The sequence below is a fragment of the Cavia porcellus genome, unplaced genomic scaffold (genome assembly GCF_034190915.1).
Source record: "Cavia porcellus strain 051 isolate PalLab524CR breed Dunkin Hartley unplaced genomic scaffold, mCavPor4.1 scaffold_6, whole genome shotgun sequence".
Classification (NCBI taxonomy): domain Eukaryota; kingdom Metazoa; phylum Chordata; class Mammalia; order Rodentia; family Caviidae; genus Cavia; species Cavia porcellus.
Window position 1 is genome coordinate 56,455,428 of NW_026947489.1, and position 24,606 is coordinate 56,480,033.

The following is a 24,606-nucleotide window of genomic DNA, read 5'->3' on the forward strand; positions in this document are numbered from 1 at the left end:
ATTTTTCTCTTAGCAGGCAGCAAAGCTGCCTCCTCCGAGACTCACGATGTATACTGTAACCCTGCCTTTCTTATCTCTGCGTGTGTGTGTGTGTGTGTGTGTGTGTGTGTGTGTGTGTGTGTGTGCGTGCAACTACCAGGCCCTTCCTGGAGATGCCCCAGTCCCTGATGCCAGGAATACTGAGGCAGGGTCTGCCAGGAATACTGAGGCAGGGTCAGCATGACCATCCAGTCCCAAAGTCCTTCCTGCACCAGCAGCCCTGACTGCCCTGGGAACATAGGGGCCTGGGACCACAGTTCCTGCCACACTTGGCACCCAAACAGCCACTTACCTGTGCACCTGGGAATGGATGCCTGGAGATGCCTCACCTTTGAGTCTTTTGTCACAGTCAGGCCAGGTGCTAGGGACTCTTCTGGGCATGTTTCTGCCATTGCTTCAGCAGAAGGGCTCTCAGGGTTGCAAGATCTGCAGGGAGCAAGCACATACCATGCAACATGGATGCCATCCTGGGAGACGAAGCTGCAGGGTTTCTCGTGGTCGTGGTCCATGTGGCAGCAGGAAACCCTATGCTGTTGGTATGCTCACCTCTTACATCTCATATCCCTTGCCATTTGTGGTCCCATGGATGGAAGGCCCTTGTCACACTACAAGAGCTACTGCCCCAAAGATGGCTAGGGGCCATGTGGCTCCTGAAGTTCTAGTCACACACTTGGTACAGGCTGGGTGACTTCAGCACAATTTGAAGGACTTGAGCGCCTCCAGAAGCAATGCTGGGGTGCTCAGCTCACAGAAGCCTAAGGGTCCATTTGGGTGGGGTTTCCAGTTGCCTCCATAGGTTTATCTTCAGCCTCCTAAAGGGAGCTCAGGTGTCATTTGAGTGACAAGGACATACCATTTTCAGTGTCACTCTCATCCCACATTCCTAGTGAGATCACCTGAGTGAGGACAGCATCCTGTGGATGACACAGGTAGACCCAAGGGTAGCTCAGATCCCAACTCAGACAAGTGACCTGGTGGGTCTGAGGACACTGTCATCCTGGAGTCCTGGTAAAAGTGTCTGTCACTCTGGCTGTTGTCATTGCAGCTCCTCAGCCAGGGAGTTTGGGTTCTCATTGCCATGCTAGTAACCCCCTGCTGCAGCTGCTGCCAGACAGCAAGCGTGGGGAGCTTCCCCACAAGATGGGAAGTGTCACAGTGTCCTGTGTGAAGGTCAGTGGACAGTAGTACCTGACCCTTTGCTCTTGACTGCAGGTTTGACAAGCCAGGGTAAACAGGCCAACCTATGAGATTCCAGGATGGCCCTTCTGCTTCATCTCTCCATGCTGAGTTTCATCATAAAATCCATCCTTTAGCTGGGCTTGGTGATGCAGGCCTGTAATCTCAGCACTCTGGGAGGCCGAGGTAGGAGGATCGAAGGTTCAAACCCAGCCTGGGTGACTCAGGTTTGTCTCAGAATTTAAAAAAAAATTTAAATGGCTGGAGACGTAGCTCAGTGTGAAGGCCCTGGGTTCAATACCCAGCATTGCAAACCACCAGTACCAGCACCAGCATCACCACCATCGTCACCCGTCCTTTATCTTCCTTCTTCCTGGAGATATTCAGGGAGGGAACAGTGGAGGTTTGCAGGAAAGAACTTATGCATTTAGGGGCCTGTGAGATGAAGCATGTTGGGGTATGTGTCAATGCTAAATGTGTACCCTTGTGCAAGTAAACATGAACCAACAGCCTGAACAGACCACAAGAGTTCCTGAGTGTTATACTCCCACAAGAGAGGGGGATGCAGGGACAGGAAGGTTGAAGGGTGCTGATTTGTGGGCCAATTAGAGCCAGACAGGTCACCAAGGCTCACTGCATGCTCTGGACAAGTGCAGGACATACTGCCTTGAGCCTTACTTGGCTAAGGATTAGGGTTAGGGTTATGGGAATCCTCCTAGAGCTTTTCTTCAAATGTGCAAACCATCTCTGCTTTGGTTGTAGTGGGGAGCCACCATGGAGAGCCATAGCTTCATTCATCCTAAACCTAAGTACATGCAAAAGACAGACATCCAGAGTTGATTGTGTCTGTAGAGGCATCTAGGTCATTCCTAAGGCTCTGAGGGTAGCTATAGCTTCCCAGTGACCTGGCACTCCTGCTTTTCCTGCTGAGGAGATGCAGGGACATTTTAGAGCACTTCTCAGCGGCTCCTTTTGCTTCTGCCCTTCCTAGGAATTCACTAATGCCCAAATCTATAGAAGGATAAACTTAGGTGTTACTAGCAGAAAGACTCCATTGCCTGGGAAATTTGCCAATGTGCCCAAAGCACTCCTATGAGCTGTGGCAGAAACCCCCATGTTGAGAGTACATGGTGACACCTCAGGGGCCAAAGGACAGGGGACGTGACAACATGGCCTCGGCCTCACAACTGTGCCTTGGAAAGCAGTGTCCTCAGGCTGGATGCAAGCTCCTGGATGCAGGCGCATGATGTGGGCCTGGATTCCAGTTCTTTTACTACAGAACTGTGTGGCCTTGGGCAACTTACTTCTGTTTATCACCCACAAAGGGAATGGATTACTTCAGCCTCTAAGATCTCTTTCAGCTAAAAACAAAGCTTTAGGAAATCAACATGTGATGAGGAGGAACTATATTTTAAGGATCTGCTAAATCAGGCGCACATTTACCCTTGGAATCGGAGCAGCAGCCCAGGCACACCACATCATTAAGTCACATTCTGGGGAGCAGCCAGAGCTGGAGTGCAGACAAGACTCCTGGGGTTGGACTGGGGCCAGCGTATGGCTTTGAGCCTGTTGTGCACCACAGACCTCAAAAGAGGGGTCCAACAGATGACGTACAACAAATGCAAACCAGGACAGAAATGAGAACTCAGAACCTACTGGGGACAGAGCAGAACCCTTTGTCACCTAAACCAAGCTGCTATAACTGAGCAAGGGACAAACAGAAAACACACTTATGCTTGTTTACACGGAGAACTGTTTTTATGAAACAGTCCAGAGACATTGATCTTTTTTTAAAATTTTATTTTGAAGGTAGTAAAATACAACAGATCAAGACAGAATAAAGCCAACTAAGATTGTACAGTGAAATTAGTACAGAACTTCACAGCAGGTTACTGCGATAACAGTAATAGGTATCACCAGTATATTTTGTTATCTTTACAATAGTTCTTTCAATCAAAATAAAATGAAATACAGAACATTATAGAACTTATCAAAACAGAATATTGAATAGAGCAGTACCATTAATCAGAATAGAGCAAAACAGTAATAAAAGTATTTGCCTTCAAAGAGATGGTAGAAGGAAACCCCCCTTATTTGCTATGGTCAACCTCCCAGGAGATGCTCAGATTTCTGGTTCCCATTTGCTAACGGGGGACAGGAGAAGGGGAAGTGGGATGTTTGACTCTAGGCAGTGCACCAGTAGGTTCACTATTGCTTAGCAGGGAGGCAGGCTGGTTGCTTGGTTTCCCAGCTTCATGAGTTCCAATATGGTGTGGATCTCAGAAGACACTGGTGGTTCTCCTCCCTGGAAAGGCCGCAGTCTGCCACACTGCAGCCACTTACCAGGAAGGCGAGCTGCTTGCTTGGTTTCCCAACGTCCTAAGTTCCAACATGGTGTGGATCTCAGGAGCTGCTGGTGGTTCTCCGCCTGGAAGGGCTGCAGTCTGCCACACCACAGCCACTTACCAAGGAGGGGAGGTGCTTGCTTCAGACATTGATCTTTTCGACCTACAGCCATAAACTGTAGTGGTGATCTGGTGCAGGACTGTAGGACCAGCCTGTTTTATGCCATCTCATGCATGCCAAGTATCCCCTTACCTGGAAGGCTAATGGAAGGCTAACCATTCTTTGCAATCCAGTTAAAACATCACCTCCTCTAGGGAATCTTCCCTAATTTCTCCATCCTCTGAAGTCTCAAGATGGATAGGGACTACTTTGATAGCGACTCTTACCCTAGTCTGATCAGCATTATGGTTTTACAACATATCACTCTTTAACTGGATTAGACACCCTTAGAAAGCCAGGATGGCACTTTACACGTAAGCCCTTTATGTACCTGCTTTCCTACCTCCATCTCGCACGGATATAATGGAAGCTCAAGCCAGGTATCTTTGTTTAAAAAAAAAAAAAAAAAAAAGCGCGCGCACACACCCCCCTCATATGTTAAAAGCAGGGATACTGTGGTCTCAACCAGTACGTAGGGAGGGTGCAGGTGACTGGCTCCTACTTCTGGAAAATAGGAATTGGTAAGAGGCCAGGTGCATTTTCCTTCTGCATCACGCCGAGGATCACCGTTTCCCACGCCGTGGAGCCACTGAATTCAGGGAATAAGCCTGGAAGGCTGATGGGGGCAGCATCCGTTCCTGCAGCTGCCTCCTGGAGCCACTGATCTGTAACAGCAGGGATTTTAGCTGCTTCGCTCAAGGATCTGATCCCAAGCGCCTGTCAGTCATCGGGCTCTGAATGAATTTAGACCCACCTGGCCGAACCTCACCCCTTCTCACTGCGCTCCCAGTCTAACAGAAGCCCCTGCAGTCTCGCGCACCTCCCCAACATTGGATCCCAGACCCCAGGCACCCGGGGTGGGGAGAACGTGGGCGAGACGTAGGGCGCTCTAGGGAAGCCTGGCTCACAGTGACTCGGTAAGGGATTACTCTGAGTGGTCCTAAACTCCCGAGTCTTGGGGATTAAGGAAGGATCACGAAAGCATTCAACGCCAACTCAGATCCGATCACTGCGCCTGTGGCCGCACTTCCAGCCTCCTGAGAGGGGCGTAACCTCACTCAGGCAATCAACCAGTGGACTCCCCAAAAGCCCCGCCCCCTGTCTCTGAGTGACAGTGCGCCAGGCCAGAGATTGGCCTAGCAGCGCTTGGTTCCCAATGCGCATGCTCTCTGACCCCTGCGCTACAGGGACCTGTACTGCAGCACCTGCATCTCTTACCTGCATCCCGCTGGGCATCCCGGCCTCGGCCATGACGGCGCACTCCTTTGCCCTTCCGGTCATCGTCTTCACCACGTTCTGGGGTCTCATCGGCATTGCCGGCCCCTGGTTCGTGCCAAAGGGACCTAACCGCGGGTAAGGAAGGCGCGCAGGCCCTAGCTCCCTGCGGACCCCTCTTTCCCTGTCCCTGTCCTACCGCCAGCATCACTCGGGGGACGCCTCTCCAGGTCGCCTTCCCCAAGGTCACCGCTCATGGGTCGCGTTCAATGAGGGAACGGGAAGGAGGCCCAAGCACAAGGACAAACACTGAAACTAGGAGCAGGGATTTTGTGGAGATGCAGATGGCTGGGGCGTTGGCTCCTGCAGCCAGACAGGAGCGGGGTGGGCGCTGGTGCACTCCTCCCCTCCCCCGCCAGCTGTGTGACTTTGAGCCTCAGTTTCTCCGTAATAAAAGGGCATGATGCCAATGCCTGCCTCATAAGGCTTCAGTGGGTTATTATTCAAGTAATGCGCTTAAAACACTCGTCAGTGCATGGCACATTTTGTGCACTTGATCATTTTCAGCAGGTGTTACTTTTGAAGGTTCCCAGGCAGATTTCTGCACACGCCCTAGCATCTGCTTATCATATTTTTGGTTATAAAATGCTCTCCCTTTTTCCATAAGTCTCCCTTTGTCCAAAATGCTCTCCCGCAGTGTCCAACCAGGACTGGCCCAAGCCCTGAGTCATAGTGAAAGAGGGAGCAAGTCTTCAGCACAAACTTGAAGTGCTTTAGGTCGAAGGCCACTGTGGATGCATGTAAGCTTTGGCTAGATGCTGCTTGGAGAGATCCATGTCATATTTGTTCTTAAAAATCTGCAGGGCTTATGGGTCCCACAACACCACTTCGTAAAGCATTTTAGCCTCACTTCTCTTGCAACCCTAGTGAATTCTTTATGGTGCTCCTGATGTAGTTTAAGCTTCTGTCTTCCATCTTTTCCGAGTGGACACTGTTGTCTTGCAATCGCCAAGCCTCAGAAATGGCTCATGGTCTCCTTGATTCTTGCCCTGTGTTCTGGGCTATTGTTTTCCTTGTTGCCCAGTGAACTCGAGGTCACTCCACAGTGTTGTGCCATGTTGGGGCAGTACCTTTTCCCATCTGCAGTAAGATGGAGAAATGTTGGGTGATGGAGAAGGGAGATAAAGGCAGGATTGGCACTGTCACTTTTGTGGGCAGGGTGGGCCTCCCCAAGAGGTGACACTGAGAGCTTCTCTTCTCCAGGTGGCACTGCACACCCTGAGTAGTACTCAGCCTCCTGTGTCCAGGGGGCATCAGGAGAGTCTATGGAAAACTGATGCCAAGAGCTGTTTCTGTAGCCCTGACCGGGCCTTCTGACCTGTACTCTTCTTTTGCAGGGTGATCATCACCATGCTGGTTGCCACTGCTGTGTGCTGTTACCTCTTGTGAGTACTGCCTTTGCCAGCTTTGTCCTCTGCCCGCCCTCCTGACTTTGGCTCTGTGGCCCACATGTCTGCTGTGTGAGCTTTATACTAACCCAGAGGTGCAAATTCCACCTGTGAGATGAAAGAGTTGCCTAGTCAACCCGACTGAGCATCAGAAGAACCTAGACAGATTGTTTAGCTCTAGCTTTTGGGCTTCACCCTATACGCAGTAGATCCCAGATGTCACGCTTGCATTTAGGAATCTGTTTTTTGTTTGTTTTTCATTTTGTTTGTTTGTTTGCCATACTAAGGATTGAACCCAGGGCCTTTGCACTGAACTACATCCCAGCCTCCTTTAAAAATTTTTTTTTTCTAACTTTGAGATAGAGTCTTACACTAAATTGCCCAGGTTGGGCTTGAACTTGTGATCCTCCTGCTTCAGGATCCCAGACTGCAGGAATTACAGGTGGGAGCCACTGTGCCCAGCAGGAATCTTTTGGTGAGCGTTCCCAGGCACTGAATGCAGCCAGTTTAGAACCATTTGGAGAGAGAAACATTTGTGCTTGGAAAGGTATCTTGGGGATACAAAAAATCCATTCTAAGGCACAGTTCCAGAGGACTCAGTTTCCATTTCCTTAATAGCTACACCGGTCCCAGGAACTGTTTGGTCTTTACAAAAACAGGAAGACACCCCCTCCATCCAGCCCAGTTACACTGCAGTTACATTGCTCTTGGTTTAAATCGCCCCGGCTGCCAAATCAAGGGAAGCTCAAATTCCAGGTTTTTTGTCTTGGTTTGGTTTGGCTTTCTGAGACAGAGTCTCACTATGTAGTTGAGACTGGCCCTGAACTCACTATGTGGTGCAGATTGGCCTTGAACTTGCAGTGATCCTCCTGCCTCAGCCTCCTGAGTGCTGGGATTCTAGGCATGCACCACCATGCCTGGCAAAGTTCCAGTTTTGAGGACATCCTCTCTCACTGCAGCTCAAATCATGTTAAGCCTGCAGAATTTTCTCTTCCTGTGTCTTATACATTACTTTTATAGGCATATGTGGGTGCTCTTAATTCAGAACAACGCAGGCAAGACAGAAGAAGTGATGGGATGCTCATTCTTTAAAACATGGTTATAAAGTTGGTGGCACATGCTTGTGATCTCAGCTTTTTGGGGGTGCTGTGGCAGGAAGATCACAAGTTTGTGTCGAGCCCAAGCAATTTAGCCATCTAGTGAGACCCTGTCTCAAAATTAAAAAAAAAAAAAACTTAAAGGGCTAAGGGATGTAGCTTAGTGCAAAGGCCCTGAGGTTCAATCCCTAATACTGCAATAATAAATAAATAATAAAGGAAGAAAGAGGTCTGGGGCTAGCGTGTGACTTAGGGAGCTCAAGGTGCACAGAGACCAGGGAGCGCTGGACCAGAGAATACACAGGCTCTGGTGGGAGTGGGCCCTGACCTTGTAGGCTGCCTCTAATCCCAGCCCTAATCCTAACTCAGGGACCTTACAAATCAAACCCACACCCACAAACCATGGGCCACTGCCTCACATTTGCTGGGGTGTAGGTAGTTTCATGGGTCCCTTCTTGGCTCAGAGGACACTTGGCCCTGCCACCTGCAGTTTGACTGGTGCTCCCTGAGAAGCAGGCAGAAAAGAGACCAAGGCCTCCCTTAGCATGGGTGTGGATTCCTTCTGTGACTCCACTGATACCCCTCACACTGCTGTCCCTGGCAGCTGGCTCATTGCTATCCTGGCCCAACTGAACCCCCTGTTCGGGCCCCAGCTGAAGAATGAGACCATCTGGTACGTGCGCTTTCTGTGGGAGTGACCGGCACTGCGTGTGGCCCCAGGTACCATTGGGATGGTGGGTGGGGAGCAAAGAAAGGCAGAGCTGGGCCAGGGACTTAGCTCAGTAGCTCAAGTGCTTATCTGGTAAGCACAAGGTTCTGAGTTCAATCCCTGGTGCCAAAAAAAAAGGCAGAGCCACGGGATAGCTCTCAGTTGGACTCAGGCTTCGTATTTTGCAAAGCCAAAAAGGCTGATGTGTGGCTCTCTGCCTGTACCATGCCAACCCCCAGGGTACCTTTGTCTGTGCCCTCACAAGGCTTCTTCCAGAAGCATGTCACACACAGGTCACTGTGGGATTGTGATTCCCAAGCTACAGGGTGGCAGGGAAACTGAATCTGTGCTGGGTGACAGCAGCCTGAAGAGAGGGACAGTGAGGGTTTGCTGAGTGACCAGGGCAGGGCTGAGGTGGGTTTCCAGGGAGGGGATACGGGTCCCCACAACAAAACGGTAACCATAATGCCATATGCCTTTCAGGTGTACCAGTGTTCTGAGTGACCCTGGCTCGACTTCTCTGGTGACTTTCATCTCACCTTCCCCACAGCTGTCCTGGTTCCTCTGTGTTCCCCTGTGTTTGCACCTCAGAGTCCACATGCCCAGGGCCCAGTGGGTTCCAGGATACCCTCTCCTCTTGGTCAATTGGGTCTGAAAGCCCTGAGCCCAGAGCCAGGCTGGAGCCAGGATATCCCTGGGGTTTCCTCTCTTTCCTGCCCAAGCAGGTCCTGGGAACAGCTGGTCCAGGTAGGATCCATCTCAGAGGTGTGGCACAGGTGAAGGCAGGGTCCTTGGCCATGACCCCAGGGTAAGGTCTGTCCCCACTAGCTGTGAGGTGCCCATTGCTGTCAAGATGAGATGTGAAATTTCTGAAAAAATGTCTCAGAGAAACACTCATACATCATTAGTGCTTTGGGCTAAGACTGAAACCTAGATTTGTGTGTGTGTGTGTGTGTGTGTGTGTGTGTGTGTGTGTGTGTAATCAAACTCAGAACCTTGTGCTTGCTAGGCAGGCACTGTGCCACTGAGCTATAAACCCGGCCCCAAAACCTAGCTCTTGATCTTTGTAGCTGTGAGGACCCTTGATGACTTGCCAGAGCAATTGTGTCTCTTTGGGAATATTCTGTCCTGCCTTCTTTCTATCCCTCCTTGGACCTGTCAAGTTCTGACCCCTCCTTGGAGCCTGTCAAGCTGCGTGTGGCTGTCCCCCTCCTATCCTGGTTGGGAAACATATTCCTCAAAACCCCACAGAGCAGCATCTAAGTGACCAGAGCTGGAGGATGAGAGGCAGGTGACACTGAGTGGTACTGGGGCACTAGGGCCCGTTGGCTCCCAAGGCTGGGCCTATTCCCAGCAAGGCACTGTGTGGGGGACACAGAGAGAGAGAGCAGTACAGGTCATACCAGGGAACCTGGGACCCTCCAGCCTGTGCCTGTGCTCCTCCAGGAGACAGAACAGGGACAGCAATTCTTGCCCAAGTACCGAGAGCTGTTAGGAGAGTTCACCCACCTTGCCTGGTTCCTGGCCCTACTAAATATTTATTTAGTGCCCCTTGCATTTGTGGTGGCCTTCGTTTTGGAGCAGCTGATGTGTCTGACCTAGATTTCTCAGCTCTGGACTGCTGGCCACTCGGCTTGTGGTTGTGCATGGACACAGCCCCTCCCCTCATCCCTCTTTCTCCTCCCCTCCACAACCTTTCTGTGGGGTGGAGGTGGCAAGCATGCCTGGTACTGAAAAAACTGATCCATATCTAATAAATAACCGTTTGGTGGGCAAACCCTGGCCTCAGTTCAATCTGCTAGCTGCCATCTGATTTCCAGTTCTTCGTGGGTGGATCGGGGACAGGAAAGGGTACTTGCAGCTGATGCCTTTGAAGCTACATTTCCAAGAGATAAACTCTGAGGACCACGATTTCCTGAGACCTGGGTCTTGCTATATGTCCTGAGTTTGGCCCAAGAACAGGAGGAAGATGGCTAAATGGAACCTGGATGACCACTCTGTGTCCTAGATGATGGAGGGGCAGCTCCCAGTCATGCAATAAAGCAGGTCCCATGTCTGAAGTGGCCTCATTCTAGACCTCCAAGGGTTGATGTCTGCTGCATTGGAGTGAAACTGGGGAGAAGTGAGATAGGACCAATGGCTGATGACCTGGACCTGGTTGAGGGGCTTAGGTTGATCCATGGAGCAGTAGGGAGCCACAAAGCATTTAGTTTTTGGTTTTTGTGGTCCTGGGGATTGAACCAAGGGCCTTCACACTAAGCTACATCCCCTGTCCTTTTTTTAAAATTTTGAGAATGTGTCTCATTAAGCTCCCTAGGCTGTACTTGAAGTTACAGTCCTCCTGCCTCTGCTGCCCAGAGTGCTAGGATCACAGGTGTGTGCCACCATGCCCAGCTCATAAAAGGCTAAAAAGTGCTATGTGTCCAAAACTGGCACCTCAGGTCTGGGATGTTCAGGATCCTTTTTGACCTGGGCTTGGGCACAGAGATAGTTCCTTGCAGAGGGCTGCTTCCCTCCACCCATTTCCTGTTCTCTGGATGCTGGATTGTTGGTGTTGCGTTGTTGGGGTGTCTTGACACTTCCGCGACATGTGTGTTGCTAGATTCCCCATGGAAGCACAGGCAGCCTCTTTCCTGGAGGTGAAGTCCTGCAGAGCTGCTTCCTGCACCTGGGCACTTTGGACTGCTCCAGGCTGGCCCTGTGGTTTCCCGGCTCTTCTTCTGGTGCAGCCATTGCTTTTATTTAATTTGGAACCTTTATGGTGGAGAGGCTCTTCAATGATGAGGAGACAGAGAAGGAAATAGACATTTTCACGGGTCCTGGAGACATAGGTGGGGAGCTATGGGGAGAGAGGCGGGGATCTAGGGTAGTTGCTTTCTCTGAGGTCCAGATTGGGCCATTCAGACCAAACAAGTGAATCTGAAACCAGTACAAAAAGCTTTGTCCTGCACACAAAGGCACAGTCAGACCTTACTACTCATTGCTTTCAAATTCCAATTTGGTACTGGAAGCTTTTTTTTGGTAGGGGAAATTTCATCCAATCATGTTCTTTGTTTGGTACTCCATGCACCAGATAGAACTTGTGGATGTTGATTGCCTTTTTAGCTAAAGCAATTTATTTGGAACTTGTCTTACTTCCAGGGACAAGTTAATGAAGAGTACTGAGGTGCCACTGTACTCAAGGTCATAAACATCAGCACAGCCAGTCCTGGAAGGCTGGGAGGGCTGAGAGCTGCTGTCCACTGCACTCTGACCTGTCCGGACCTCCCAATTCCTTGGGGAAAACTGATTTGCATCCTGGGCTTTCCCAAGCAGAACTGCGCAGGTGCCAGCAGGTTTGGTCAAGGATAGAAAAAGCTGGGGCGCAGTTAAGGCTACCAAACAATCTTAGTAACTACTGATGGTGAGGAAAAGAGTTGAGCTCCCTTGGAGGATTTTCAGAGGTTGAGAGGATATTTGACAAGGAGAATCAGGGTGACAGCAGGGAGGTGAATGACGGGTTCAGGTCAGATCAGGAAGTACAAAATGACAAAGGGTTGATGAACATTAAAGAGACACGGGGTCAGCTCTATCTGCTCACTGACTGGGATTCTGTCCCCTCAAAGACTAGGAGAAAAGGCCCCATGCTCCAGCTGAGGACATTTCAGAGGAAGGCTTCCAACACCTGAGATCTCTACAAACGGGCAGTGGCCGAGCATAGGTACCCCTGAGCCATACCAAATGGCAGAGTGAAACGCAGCCTTGGAAACCGCTGAGTCCTGGACAAAGCCCATGAGCAAGTAACCAAGTAAAACCAGGCTGCATACGAAGTGTACGGCCTGCAGAGGGCAGCACAGGCACAGAGGAAGAGTTCAATTCTTGTCACCCTGGGGGCAAGGTTTTGGGCTGAGGCAGGCGATCCCAGTCTTGAGAGCTGCAGTGCCTAGATGAAATGTTCTCCAAAGATATGTCATGCTCTATAGTTACCATAGAGCAATTGCTAAGTTCCAGGCAAATCACAGGAAAAATACTGAAGCACCCTGCAACTTTACATGCTGTGGTTCTAGGCTTCCCCACCATTGCCCTTGAACTTTTCCTGTTTCATAATCTCAGAGAGATCTGGCAGACCCTGGTGACAGGAACACCCATTCTCAAGGTTCTCACCAGGGAGAGGCAAATCTGTTCCTCTCCCCACAGAGCCCCAGAGTGAGACCCTTGGGTGCTTTTGTTTGCTTTGCACAGAAACAAGATGATTGGAATTATTGGGCATGAAACCCCATGGCAGAGGTCCCCTCTCACAGTAATCTCCCCGTGTGCTGAAAGCCACCATCGGTTTATTAGAACTTGTGGTTTCCAGGGACAAAATCCATTAGGAGCCACCAGGTTTGCTCAGCTTATAACAAAACAGCAAGGGCCATGGGCCAAAGTCCTGTGTGAGCTCAGCCACACTCTGGTTAACAAATCTAAGAATTACTCACTGGGGAGACAGATGTCAAAGGACACAACACTCCACTAAGATGCCAGGAAGATGCACGTGTGCACACACACGCGCGCAACACGAGGAGGGCCAGAGATTTAGCTCAGCAGCATAAGCACCTATGGCAAGTGTGAGGTTGTGAGTTCAATCCCTGGTATCAAAAAAATAAGACATGAGGGAATGACACAGTGATGGTGTTGCAACGCTAACATATTAGTGAGTAGATTTTAGTGGTTGTCACCACAAAAAAAAGGTGAGATAATATACATGTTAGCTTCACTCACCCATTTTGCTATACTATTTTGAGATAGGATCTCACTATCTACTTAAGGCTGGCCTTGAACTCACTGTGTACCAAGGGCAGCTTCAAACTGGCAGTGATCTTTTCTGCCTCAGCCTCCTGGGTGCTGGCTAGGATTACAGGCATGTACCAAAGCTTGTACACATATTTCAAGACAGCATGCTGTACGTGATAAATATTACAATTTTATCAATTTAAAAAATAAAAATTAAAAAAAATAGTACAAGAACCCATGGCACTCTGGGCCCAAAGGTGGGCCTATCAGGCCAGAACTTCAGGGTCTAGAGCAAGACTCCCCTTGGGAGCAGTATTGGGGTGAGTCCTGGGTAGCCAGGCAACATAGGTGCTGGGGCTGGTGAGAATCACACTTCCTCTTCCTCACTTGGGCTATCGTCATGGTGTTGGTCAGTGTGCAGCATGGGCACCTGTAAGACCATGGGTCCCATGCCATACCCTACAGGGTTAATCTCACAGATAGGGCTGGCCTGTGCATTTTAAACAAGCTGACAAGGCCTCGTGCTGAGGCTCTAGGGACAAGATGACAGCGCAGGCTGGATAATTTACCAGCACCTTTGACCTCTGCCCACCAGATGTCAGCATAGCTCCTACCAGTTGTCATAGCACCAAGTGTCTTCATTCATCCTGAACCGGTCCCCGCGGAAGACACACTTACGCTTTCGGCAACCGCTGCTGTAGTATCTGGACCTCAGCGACTTCCAAACTTACTCCCTGCGAAGGAAGCAGAGAAACACTGGGGGGACAACTGGGCTCCTAAGCGTTGCCCTCGGCCTTTCATTTGGTTTTTCCAGGGGGACACTGCAGGGAGAAAGATGCATCCAGGCTTTTGGGGGTGCTAGGTATGAGTGGGTACCAGTTCCAGCAGGTGGACCATCAGTAAGGAGCCAAGATCTCCAAGGAAGCCCCATAACAAAAACTGCCTCCCCTCGTAGCCAGTCATCCCAGCACTCCTGGAAGCTGAGACAGGCAGAATGAGTCCAGGCTGGATAACTGAGCGATTCTGCTCGACTCTGTCTCAAAATCAAAAAAGGGCTGGGACATAGCTCAGTGCGAAGGGGCTGGGTTCCAGTATTGCAAAACGGAAACAAGAGACTGCCGGGGATATAGCTCAGCTGCCAAGCGCCTGCCGGGCAAGCGCTAGGTCATGAGTTCCACTTACGGAACCAAAAAGAAAACAACAAAAACCCCTTCGGCCAATCATCACCACTTCCTGCGCGAAGCGCTTTCATTTCCGGGCGCGGCGGCCTGCGCCTGCGCACTGAGGCTCGCCCCAGGTTTTGCAACTTTGGACGGATGCACCCAGAGACACAACCCCCAGCAGCCCGCGCGTGCACCGTCACTTCCGGGAGCGGCCCCTCCCCCTGCCCATCGGTTGGCTCCTGAGGCCCGGCGGGCTGGATGCGGAGACGCTGCGTGGGATCGTTGTCTGCACCTGGCCTAAGGTGAGCTGAGGAGGCGCGTGGCGGCCCCTACTTTGCAGGCAGCGGCTGCTGGACCCACGCCGCCCTCACATGGCTCTGCGTGGCGCCCTTGTCGCTCACCTGCCCTCCTCACGTCCCTCCGGAGAGGCGGGAACCCCCGGGACCGCCAGCGCTGGGCCTTGGCTTCCTCGGCACCGGGAACCGCCCCGAGTCTGCAGCAAACAGAGCCCCCAGCCGCGACAGGACTGTGAGGTGGCGCTGCCTTTGTTCCCGCACACGCAGTGCACAGGCGCCGCGGTGGGTAGCAAACCCCGAATTGCAGCCCGTGTAGGCCGGCGCTGGATCCCACGCTTGCTTCGAGTCCCAGACTATCCTGACCTCCTGGGAAAGCATAGCGCATTCTGCTAGTGGGGTCTCCTTTATGACACTGTTGCTTAACGTGAGCTCTGATGATGCTGACTTATTATTTCAAACACCCCCTTGCGGGAAGGTGGACCTAGAGCCTTAGAACTGGACTACACCCCCAGCACCTCTTTTTGGAGACCGGGTCGCCTAAATTGCTGAGTTCTCCAGTCTGGGCTTTAGCTTGCAGACTTCTTACCTCAACCTCCTAAAGTACTGAGATCACAGGTGTGCGCCACCATGTTTCGCTCCCCATGTTTTCTAAATAGCCAGAGTTGCATGGGTCTGTTTTTTTTTTTTTCTTCCTCACATTTCTCTCCTCTTTTTCATCACTTCCAGTTGCAGGGGGTAAGGACAAACCCAAGATTTGAGAGCCAACCATGTGTTTTAAAATCCGCTGGGAGAACCGGTTGTGGTGACGCATTTCTTTAATTCCTGCCCTGAGAGGCTGAGGCAGGAGGATGGATCAGCAGTTGGAGCCCAGCTTGCAATTTAGTCATTTCCTGAGAGTCTGTCTCAGAATGACATGAAAATACAAGGCTGGAGTTGCAGCTCAGTGAGAAGGCCCTGGGTTCAGTCTCAGTGGAGGGAGGCCAGGGAGGGTCCCCCGGGAACTGGGTGAAGGAACCACCACTCCTTCCTCTCCCCGTGCTCTAGTGAGAGAAGAGGGAAGCGTACTTGGGCCTGTGAGAGTAAGACTTGAGAGTGTGGTAGTATCCTGGGAGACTGAGGCAGGAGGATCATAAGTTTGAGTTCAGCGTGGGCAAGTTAGTAAGACCTTGTTACAAGATTTAAAAACCTCAGTACAAGGGCTCTGGGTTCATTCCCAGTACAAAAAAGAGAAAAACTGGGAAAGATGTGAGAGAGAAACAGTCACCTTTCCCCTCTGGGCATGTGCTAGAAAGGACTGGAGAGAGTGGGCAGGAGAAAGTATAATTCATTGAGCCTAGGTGCAGGTAAATGCTGAGGCTCCTCCTCTCTGAAGTTGCCTGGCCCTCTGCCCAAGGCTGCTCCCTTTCTCCTCCCTTGTGCCCCCTCCCCCCACAGATCAGTTCTGGAGTATAGGCTGCCTTGGTTCCCTCTCTACCCTGCACGGGGCCCATACATCCCTGCCATCATACCCATCCTTCTTCCTTCCCTCAGAAAAAATGATTTCTTCCAAACCCAGAGGCCAGTCCCATACATGACTTGTCACTGAGCAATCTCCTAGTGTTGATTTCGAATTTCTCCTCTGTACTGAGCCTCACACACACGCATTCCAGTCCCCAGGCCTGTTCTGTTGGAGACATCTCAAGGCATCTCCACCCCACAGTCCCAAGTGTAGGTGGCCTTCTGCAGCTGCCAGATCCTGTCAGGCTCGCATCTGCAGGCACTGCAACCCACAACCACCAGAAGATGCAGGAAAAGAAGAGTTGGCAACCGCTCCAAACATACCCAGAGTTTTTCTTTGTCTTCATTCACTAAATGATAGGGGATAACAGCTATTTCCATAGTATTTGAGTTGCCTCGGTGTTACAGGAAATCTAGGGATGATTCAAAGGATGCAGAGGATGTGTATACATTGTGCCCAAACACTGCTATTGGATATAAAGAATTGGAACATCTGTGGATTCTGGCGTCTTGGGAGTCTTGGACCTGACCCACCAGGATACCTGCTTGTCACACCTCATTGCTGTGGGGTGGACCTTGTCTTCATCCTCAGGTGTGGCCTTTGCCCTGTCAGCAGCTCTTTCTGGAAAGTGTCTTCCCTTGCTTTTGCTCCCACGACTTAGGTTTCTCTGTCTGCTGCCTTTGCCACCGAGTCATCTCAGAGGGCTGCCCCTGTGCCCTCCCAGTGTTGTCAGCCACTCTCTACTCCTGACATTTTGCCCATTTCTGCTTTCTGTGCAAAGGTGCCTGCCTGGTAGTTTGTTTAAAAAGAGCCACCTGCTTAGTCTCAGCTTTGCCCTGTGTGGATCTCCAGATGACCCCACCCATCGCCCCTATCCCTACTTCTTTCTACCTGGTGATGACTCTGCTTACTTGTGACCTGCTCAGGCTACAGTATTCCTGGTCTGGAATCTCTGTCACGTCTTGTTCTAATCTTCCCCTGTTGTCACCTTGTGATGTGTCATGAATCCCAAAGTAGTGCAGTTTGGGGATGGTTTTTCTGGGGTTTAGCTCTGTGGTAGAATGTCTGCCTAGCATACTTAAGCCCTGGTTCACTCCTCCAGCTCCATGCACACACACACAAATTACAATTTAGAATTATTTATTCAAGGTTGTCTGTCACCATCGTCTGGCTCACTTCCACCCTGATGTGCTCCAGTGGAAGAGAAGAGGGTAGCATTAATGTTGTGCCAATTTCCTGAGATCCTGGATTCATCCATTGGGGCTGTTGAGGATTAAAAGCCCTGAAGCTGTAGCCCAAGGTAAACCACCCCTTACAGGGAAAATCCAAGTTCTTTAACAGTTAGAGGCATCCAGAGTATTTGCAAACTACAGAGTCCTGTGGGATGAGGCTAATGGGAAACAGAACAGGACTGGTGCCTTTGGTAACTAATAGGTCTCTGGCCACAGTTCTGACAGATTTCTCCATTAAGTCCCTGCCCTGCCCCCCATACTGAGTATTAAATGCAGGACCTTACACTGAGCTACACCCCTACCCCCAATCTCTGGGGTATTTTTGTGTTTTTTTGTTGTTTTGTTTTTTTGATGCTGGGGATTGAACTCGTGACCTCACACTTGCCAAGCAGGCATTTATGCCCTGAGCTAAATCCCCCAGTGCCTTACCCCAAATCTCTCTTTTTTTTTTTTAAGTTTTGAGACAGAGTTTTGCTAAGTCACTTAATTGCCCAGGCTAGGCGCAAACGATCCACAAGCCTCAGCCTATCAGAGTACTGAGATTATCTGTGTTACCACGCCTGGTGCCTTTTCTGTGCCTTCTATGGTTCTGTGTTCTCTATCATGGCCTGGTTTTAATGCCATGTCCTGTATCTTCACTGCAAGCTGCTTCAGAGGTTTGGACAGATGGCCTGGGTTGCAATATCTTCAGTCATAAACTAAGAGCTGGGGTCCCTTGCTGCATGACACTGGGAGCAGTCCTGGGCCTAGGAGAGTACCTGGCATTTCACATACACAGTCTCATGTGGGCCTTCCGGTCCCCTGGTAATGTGGAAGGGCTGGCTGGGTTCTGAGATCGAGCATGTGCTGCTGCCTCTGCCTTCTGCAAAGCCTCCTGGAAAGAGCAGGGCTGGGGCACTGCCAGAAGGAGCTCCTGGACGGCAGTCAGAGACAGCCCTGCATCTCCTGTGATCCATAATGTTGGGTGTCACTCACTTAGTGTCCAAATCCATGGATTTTTATCTTAATCTTCTTTAATTGCATCCTTTTCTGGTTTGAAGAGATACAGCTGCCCCGATTTCAGATATTCATGTTAGGAGTATTAAATCAACTTCCTCTGTCCCTGGGAAATAACCCTGGCTTACAAGGCTTGTCCTGCCTCATTGCATTCTTTCTCTGTCTCATCTGTCTCTTGTGACTTCTTCAGGTCTGGTCTCTTCATAGCCTTGAACTTGACATAAGGTACAGGAAAGATACTATGTAGGATAGGTGTCAGCAGCTGGGCAGCCCACTTACCAGGACAGGGTTGGCTGCAAGAAGCGTTGGGGAAAGAAGTTTGAGAAACAGCAGAGGGCTCAGGGAGCAGCCTGAAGGGACCTTCAGCAGACAGAGAGACCTATAAAGAGTCTTTGAAGGGCAAGTAGCAGTGTTGGGGTGGGGCAGAGTAGGGGTATTCCGGAGGGAGGAAGCAGGTGAGGGCTTCAAGTGCAGGGGCAGAGCCCATTTGGCCTAGCAGAGTCCCTGGGGCCTTGTGTATGCCTTAGAGGAGTGGGAGGTGAGGGACTACGAGCAGCCTTCTGGGAGTCTGTGACAGAAGTCTGAGGGGGTGCAGGGCTTACGATGATTAGGGTCAGACAGCTGCCACCAGCCCTGTTCTCTGTAGGAGGCTGATGTTCATGAGGGCAGTTCAAAGGGTGTGAGCAAAGACTGCAGCTCAGGACTCCGTAGGTGGCTTCACTTAGCAACCCCTGAGCCCATGGCACCTTTGCTGTGCCCTTGTAGGCCAGGAGAGCCCAGGTGCTGGGGACACAGGTCAGGAGTCTCTCTCCCTCCTGACCTCTCCTGCAGTGAGGCCTCTGGGGGACTTGTGATGAGAGCACGCCCCTGAGTCCTCAGAGTGCCTCTGGTTCTGCACGTTATCTCTGAACATAGGGCCCTTGCCTGTCTTCCTCTATCCACAACACACAGAGAAGTCAACAAGTGCCTTCTGCCTTCTGAGACCCCAAAAGAAAAAAGGGGAAAATCAGTTGGAAGAGGGACACAGAAACCTCTGGTGAGCAAGGGCTATGGGAGTCTTGTCCTGGGCTGAGTTTACACCATCCTGTTGTGCTTTATCTTCTCTCTGGGCCTGTCTCTTGCCCTTCTTGTATGGGCTTCCTCTTCTTCACAGTGCCCCCAGAGTTTAGCGAGGCTGCTGAGAGCCGTACTTGTCATCTTGCCTTCCAGCCTCCATCCATCTTCTCATTGCCCCAAGCTTCCAAGCACATTGGAAATGGAAAAAATCAAAAACCCTTCCAAGAGACAAAGGGCCTCAGGACCAGTGGGCCAGGAGCCTTGTGTGAGTGCCAGCACCCCAGTGACCAGACCCAAGAACCCAGCCACCACCCTAGCTTGTCCAAGCCCTGACTTGTGTACCAGAGCCACCAACACCTTTCATACGCTTGGGGTTGCCCCAGAAGGCCTACCAGAGATGGAGGTCAAACTTGATTTGCCTGATAGAGACAAGGCCAGCAGTGACCATAAGAGGAAAGCCAGACTCTGGAGGCCCCCAAGAAAGCAGGAAAGCGACTCACCTCGGCGGAAGAGCAGTTTCTGCCCCTTGCCTCCTGGCACACCAGTCTCTCCATCTGGCAAAGCTCACCTACAGAATCAGGTAGAAGGTGCTCTTGGCCTCCCTGCCTGCAATGGAAAGAGAAAAGCCCACTGTCTGGGGGAACCTCATCTTCAGTCCTCTGCCTCCCATGCCAAGTGCTGGGCCAGCCCTTCAAGAAGTAAGCCCAAGGGGCACTGTGGAGCCTATGATCTCCACCTTGCTCCTGGGTCAGAACCCCCTGTGCAGCTTGAGAAGAGAAAAGTATCTAAGGCGAAAGTACGTGGACGGAAAGAGGAAGGGATAAAGACAAGAAAAAAAACAAGGTCCCTGTCTCTTAGTGCAGGTTGCACCCCAACTCCAGCCCAGATTCTCTTCCACCAGAACACCAGTCCTGACAGGTTGGAGGTGAGCCAGCCCAAGGAAAACGAGGCATCAAGGCAGGCTGACATCCTCTCAGCACATCCGGTCAAGGAACTGCGATACCCCAAACAACGGAAGAAAAAGCATCTGCTTCGTGGTGTGATAGAGAAGTTGGGGCCCCAGCCAAGCCTCCCGGAGCCCCCTTGCTTGAACAAATTGATCAGAGATACAGAAGTAGAGACCTGGGGCTTAGATTCCACCCCAGGATCCCTGAATCCTTCACATGCCACACCAGATGTTAGACAGTTCTTTACTGGGGACTTGAAGAACGCCTACTGTGTCACCTGCACCCTGTGTGGCGCCAGTGTCAGACGGGACAAAGCTGAAGGGCGGGCCCGAGGCTCAAGTCTCATCCAGCACCTGACCAATAAGCACAACATGGAGTGGGACAGAAGGGCAGTCTCAGGCAGCCCAGGTCAGTGGCCAGCAGGGGCAGGGCAGGCACAGGAGAAGAAGGCTGGTGCCCTCAGCCTTGGGGAGCCTAGAGACTCCCCAGACACCCTGCCCTTGGAGGACAGCAATAGGGAACTGGCCCTAGACAGACGCGAGCAGCTACTCCCAGCCCTGCTGCCACTGCCTGCTTCCCCTGGGTCAGTCAAGGACAGCCTGAGTGACACACATGACCCCACCTGGCCCCAGGCTCAGGCCTGGAACCACAGGATTGCAGAGCTGTTGTGTGGCTTGGCCCTGCCACTCTCCTTTGTGTCCTCCCTACCATTCAGGAGGTTCATGGCTCAAGTGGACCCTTGCTACCACCTGCCCTCCCCAGCCTTCTTCTCTGACAAAGCCTTGCCCTCGCTGCATGAGGCCATGGGTGACAAGGTGCTTGAGGAGATGCAGTGGGCTGAGGGTGGCCATGTCCACTTCACCACCTCTGTATGCGCCCAGGACTCGGTGGTGAGCTACATGGCCGTTGCTGCCCACTGGGTGACCAGCAAACCTATGGCATCAGTAAGCTTGAGGAAGCGTGCAGTGCTCTGGGTCCGGGGCCTGACCCTCAAGAGAGCCACTGAGGATGTGCAGCCTGAACTGCTGGAGCAGATTAGCCTATGGCTGGGCCGTGGCTCCCTGAAGGCTGGTTTCCTGGTGTCAGGTGGCTACCCCAGCCTGGAGTGGGCAGTAAGGGCCGAGGGTTACACCCATATCCCCTGTTTCACCCACTGCCTTGACTCTGTGGTGAGCAATTTTCTGCATCATCACCATAGCGTCCAGATCATCCTGGGCACGGCCAGGGCCATCTGTAGCCATTTCAAAGGGTCGGTGGAGGCCCGGAGTCTGCTTAGCCAGCTCCAGCAGCAGTGTGGCCTCCCAGCCCAGCAGCCCTTTGAGAAGCTGTCAGACGACTGGAGCTCAGCCTACCGCTTGATGGAGTGGCTAGTAGGGCAGCAGCCTGCCCTGCAAGCATATGCCGAGAGTCAGCAGCTGGGCAAGGCTGGCACTGCCCTGTCTACTGTGTTCTGGAGCCTGGCAGACAGCCTGGTGAAGCTTCTGCAGCCCTTCCAGATGGTAGTCCGTGAGGCTAGCATGCCTCAGGCTTCCCTGAGCCAGGTGCTACCCCAGCTACGCTACCTGTACATCTTCCTGGAGCAGGTGCACAGGCATTTCCAGGAGCAGAGCGTTGGGGATGTGGGCACAGCCTTGCGGCTGGCAGAGGGCTTGGCCCTGCAGCTCTCCACAGACCATCAGCTCAATGAGCTCTTCTACCGTGAGGAGTTTGTGCTGGCCACCCTGCTGGACCCACGCTTCAAGGGCAAGGTCGAGGCCATCCTGCCCGAGGGGGCTGACATTGACCACTGGAAGCAAGTCCTGGTATACAAGGTCAAGGAGATCATGGTGACTGAATACTTGCCTACCTTCAGTGGGAGATGTAAGAGCATGCACTCGAGCACCACCAGGAGGGCCAGGGCTGAGCGGAAAGGCCAGAGGGAGTCTCTGTGCAGGCAGAGTGACCCAGGCCCCTTTTTGCTGGTGCAGAGGGAGAAGAGCCTGCTAGAGCAGCTGGAAAGTGTGGGCCTCCTGGTATCACAGAGCAGCAGGGCCTCTCTCTCCACAGAGAACCACATGGCCAGTGTCATTGTTAGGCAATATCTGCGGGACAACGAGACCATTGGAGCTCAGGAGGACCCACTGGCCTATTGGGAAAGGAAGCGCAGTGCCTGGCCAGCTTTGGCCCAGCTGGCCACCACTTACCTATCCTGCCCGCCCACGAGAGCCTTCTCAGAAAGTGTCTTGGCCTCTCTAGACAGCCCCACCATTGTAGAACAGAAGCCCCCACTCAAAGTAGAGGCCATTGAGCACCTGCTCTTTCTAAAAACCAACCTGGAGTACTTTCCTCACTACACCCCACCGCACCTTGTCATCTCTAGCAGTGACCTGGCTGAGAGGGAGCAGACCTCATAGCCTACCTGCCATGCTAGAGTGGGCAAACTTGGGACCGCACCAGTAGGTTCCACAAACCTTGAGGGCTCGGAGGTACAGCCACGGTCTGCTGTTCACAGATTTACTCAGGGAAACCCTGCATGGAGTGCAGTGCTGTAGCCTAGATGTCACCTTCTGAAACCTGTCACTACAGGGTCAGCATCTCTGTCCTTGATAAGCTCCCACTTTCTCCTCACTGATCCATGTATATCCAACAGTGTGCAGAGGAAGGTCTTAACTGTTTTCCTGTGTGGCTGTGAGCTGTTCTGTATGGTCTTTAAAACTGATATGAAATATTTCATATTAGTGGGTATTTAGGATCTTGCACAGATCATCCTTGTGGATACATGGAAGCATTCCTTTAAGAAGCAGCTTTAGCCAGGAGCCCATACCTGTAATCTTAACTACTTGGGAGGCTGAGGTAGGCGGATTGCAAGTCTGAGGCCAGCTTGGGCAGTTTAATGAAGACTTTACCTCAGAATAAAATATAAAAAGGACCGGTGCTGTAGCTCAGTGTTAAGTGCCCTGGTTTGACCCCTGTACTACCTAAATGAACACAGCCTGCCCAGAAAGGGAGGAAGCCTGAGGCAGAGTAGTCACCTTGGCGGGGAAGTGTCTGCACGCATGCACACAGCGCGGTCTTGCTGGGAACCCACAGGAGCTGGAACTGAACAGCTGGCCTAGAGAGCTGAGAGATCCCTAGTCTTCAGTGTGCCGAGCTTAGCCCCAGCCTGCTGGGTCCGTGTTCTACTTGGCAGCACCTGTCCCTCCTTCCCCCTGGCCACTGTTAGGGAAGATGCATGTTTGGAAGAGAGGGAGGATGTGTAAGGAACTTGCTGGCAGGGTACTGTTCAGCACTCCCGTAGCACCAAGTGTGGCGCCTGAGGGCTGGGAACCAGAGGCGTTGGACAGGAGAGGAAGGCAGTGGCTGGGCGCTGCACATCTCACAGGACTTGAGTCCAAGTAGCCCTGAGGGTGCCTGGTCACTCAGCAAGATGGCCACTGATCATCAGTAGTAAGGTGCAGTCTCAGCTTCATAAACCATCTCACTTGAATGGTGACCCCAAAAAGCTGTCCCCAGCCCCTCCTAGGTTGTCAATCTGGTGTGTCATCCCACTAATTCATTGGGAAAGGACTGAAAATGCAAAGCAGGAAAGATGAACTGTAGTCGTGTCATTCATTCACAGCCAGTGCTCTGACCTCGTCCTTGTTTTACACTAGAGATCCTATGACTTATTTCTTACGCAGTGTTTTTGTTTTAACAGTAAACAGTTGCAAGTTTTGACTAACGCTTTGTAAGCATGGTGTTCACTCACTGGCTGAAGTCACATAGTTCAAACTCCAGACTGGCTTCTGAAGTGTTCGCCTCTGGCTTCCTGCAGCACCAGAAGTGGGCAGTGGGTGGGTGACGGTGGTTGTGGGCTCCTTTGGGAGACGAGTTCATGCCATCCTGACCATCCTGGGTTGGTGACTGGGGCTATGTGACCACTGCACCAGCTCCCCGGGGGAGAGGGTAGGAGTGAAAGAAAGGCTGAGAGCTTTGTGGTCCTGCACTCGCACCGTGTTTGTGATCAGGAACACTTTCATCCTTCCAGGGATATTAGGCAACATCTGTAGACAGTTGTGGATATTACAGCTGAGCTGGTTCTGTTGGTGTCTGGTGGGCAGAGGCCAGCAAAGACTGACTTTCCAGAATAGTCTGTGCAGTGTCTGAGGAGGGATGTGGTCGGGAAAGAGGTCCCCATCTGACCTCTTGTCGTGTCATGTCCTAAGCCTCATTTCCTAGAAAGGTAAACTGAGGCTCACTGCGGGTAGGCTTATTCCCCTCCATCATAGTCAGCTTCCCTCGAGACTCTTGAGTATGATGGTACTGAATCCTGAATTCAGGCTGGGCCAAGAAGGTGCATTTCCTTCCTTTGTAGGGGGGCTGGCTGCACACCACACAGGCTCAGCTGGGGCCCTTGCGGGGACAGGGCCGGTCACTGCTGTGGAATGCTCATTCCTGCCTAGGGCCACCTGTCTGTGACCTCAGGAATGTCAGGGTTTCCTGTGACCACACACTGCTG

At 51.8% G+C, this 24,606-nt stretch overlaps 4 protein-coding genes and 1 long non-coding RNA gene across 5 annotated transcripts in view; 4 read left to right on the forward strand and 1 right to left on the reverse strand.

Moving 5' to 3' along the window:
* Positions 1–4,864: 4,864 nt before the first annotated feature.
* Atp6v0e2 (ATPase H+ transporting V0 subunit e2) lies at positions 4,865–9,966 on the forward strand. The gene is made up of 4 exons (XM_003469763.5): positions 4,865–5,073; positions 6,333–6,380; positions 8,085–8,200; positions 8,673–9,966. Exons 1-3 carry the CDS (start codon positions 4,877–4,879, stop codon positions 8,176–8,178), a joined length of 339 nt encoding a protein of 112 aa, XP_003469811.2. The 5' UTR covers positions 4,865–4,876; the 3' UTR covers positions 8,179–8,200; positions 8,673–9,966.
* LOC134476453 (uncharacterized) lies at positions 9,098–13,746 on the reverse strand. The gene is made up of 2 exons (XR_010048124.1): positions 13,620–13,746; positions 9,098–13,371 (listed from the first exon to the last, which is right to left on the reverse strand). It is a non-coding gene; the product is annotated as an uncharacterized LOC134476453 (long non-coding RNA).
* Positions 13,747–14,284: 538 nt separating this feature from the next.
* Positions 14,285–24,606, forward strand: part of Znf775 (zinc finger protein 775) — a 57,764-nt gene continuing 47,442 nt past the window's right edge. The window contains exon 1 of the mRNA XM_063250718.1: positions 14,285–14,406. The gene's annotated coding sequence lies outside the window, so the exon portion shown is untranslated. The remainder of the gene's footprint in view (positions 14,407–24,606) is intronic.
* Positions 14,389–24,606, forward strand: part of Repin1 (replication initiator 1) — a 39,227-nt gene continuing 29,009 nt past the window's right edge. The window contains exon 1 of the mRNA XM_063250714.1: positions 14,389–14,406. The gene's annotated coding sequence lies outside the window, so the exon portion shown is untranslated. The remainder of the gene's footprint in view (positions 14,407–24,606) is intronic.
* On the forward strand, positions 17,062–23,829 carry Zbed10 (Putative protein ZBED10P). Its single transcript, XM_013152125.2, has 2 exons — positions 17,062–17,198; positions 19,336–23,829. The coding sequence occupies exon 2, from the start codon at positions 19,382–19,384 to the stop codon at positions 22,520–22,522; it is 3,141 nt and encodes a 1,046-aa protein (XP_013007579.1). The 5' UTR covers positions 17,062–17,198; positions 19,336–19,381; the 3' UTR covers positions 22,523–23,829.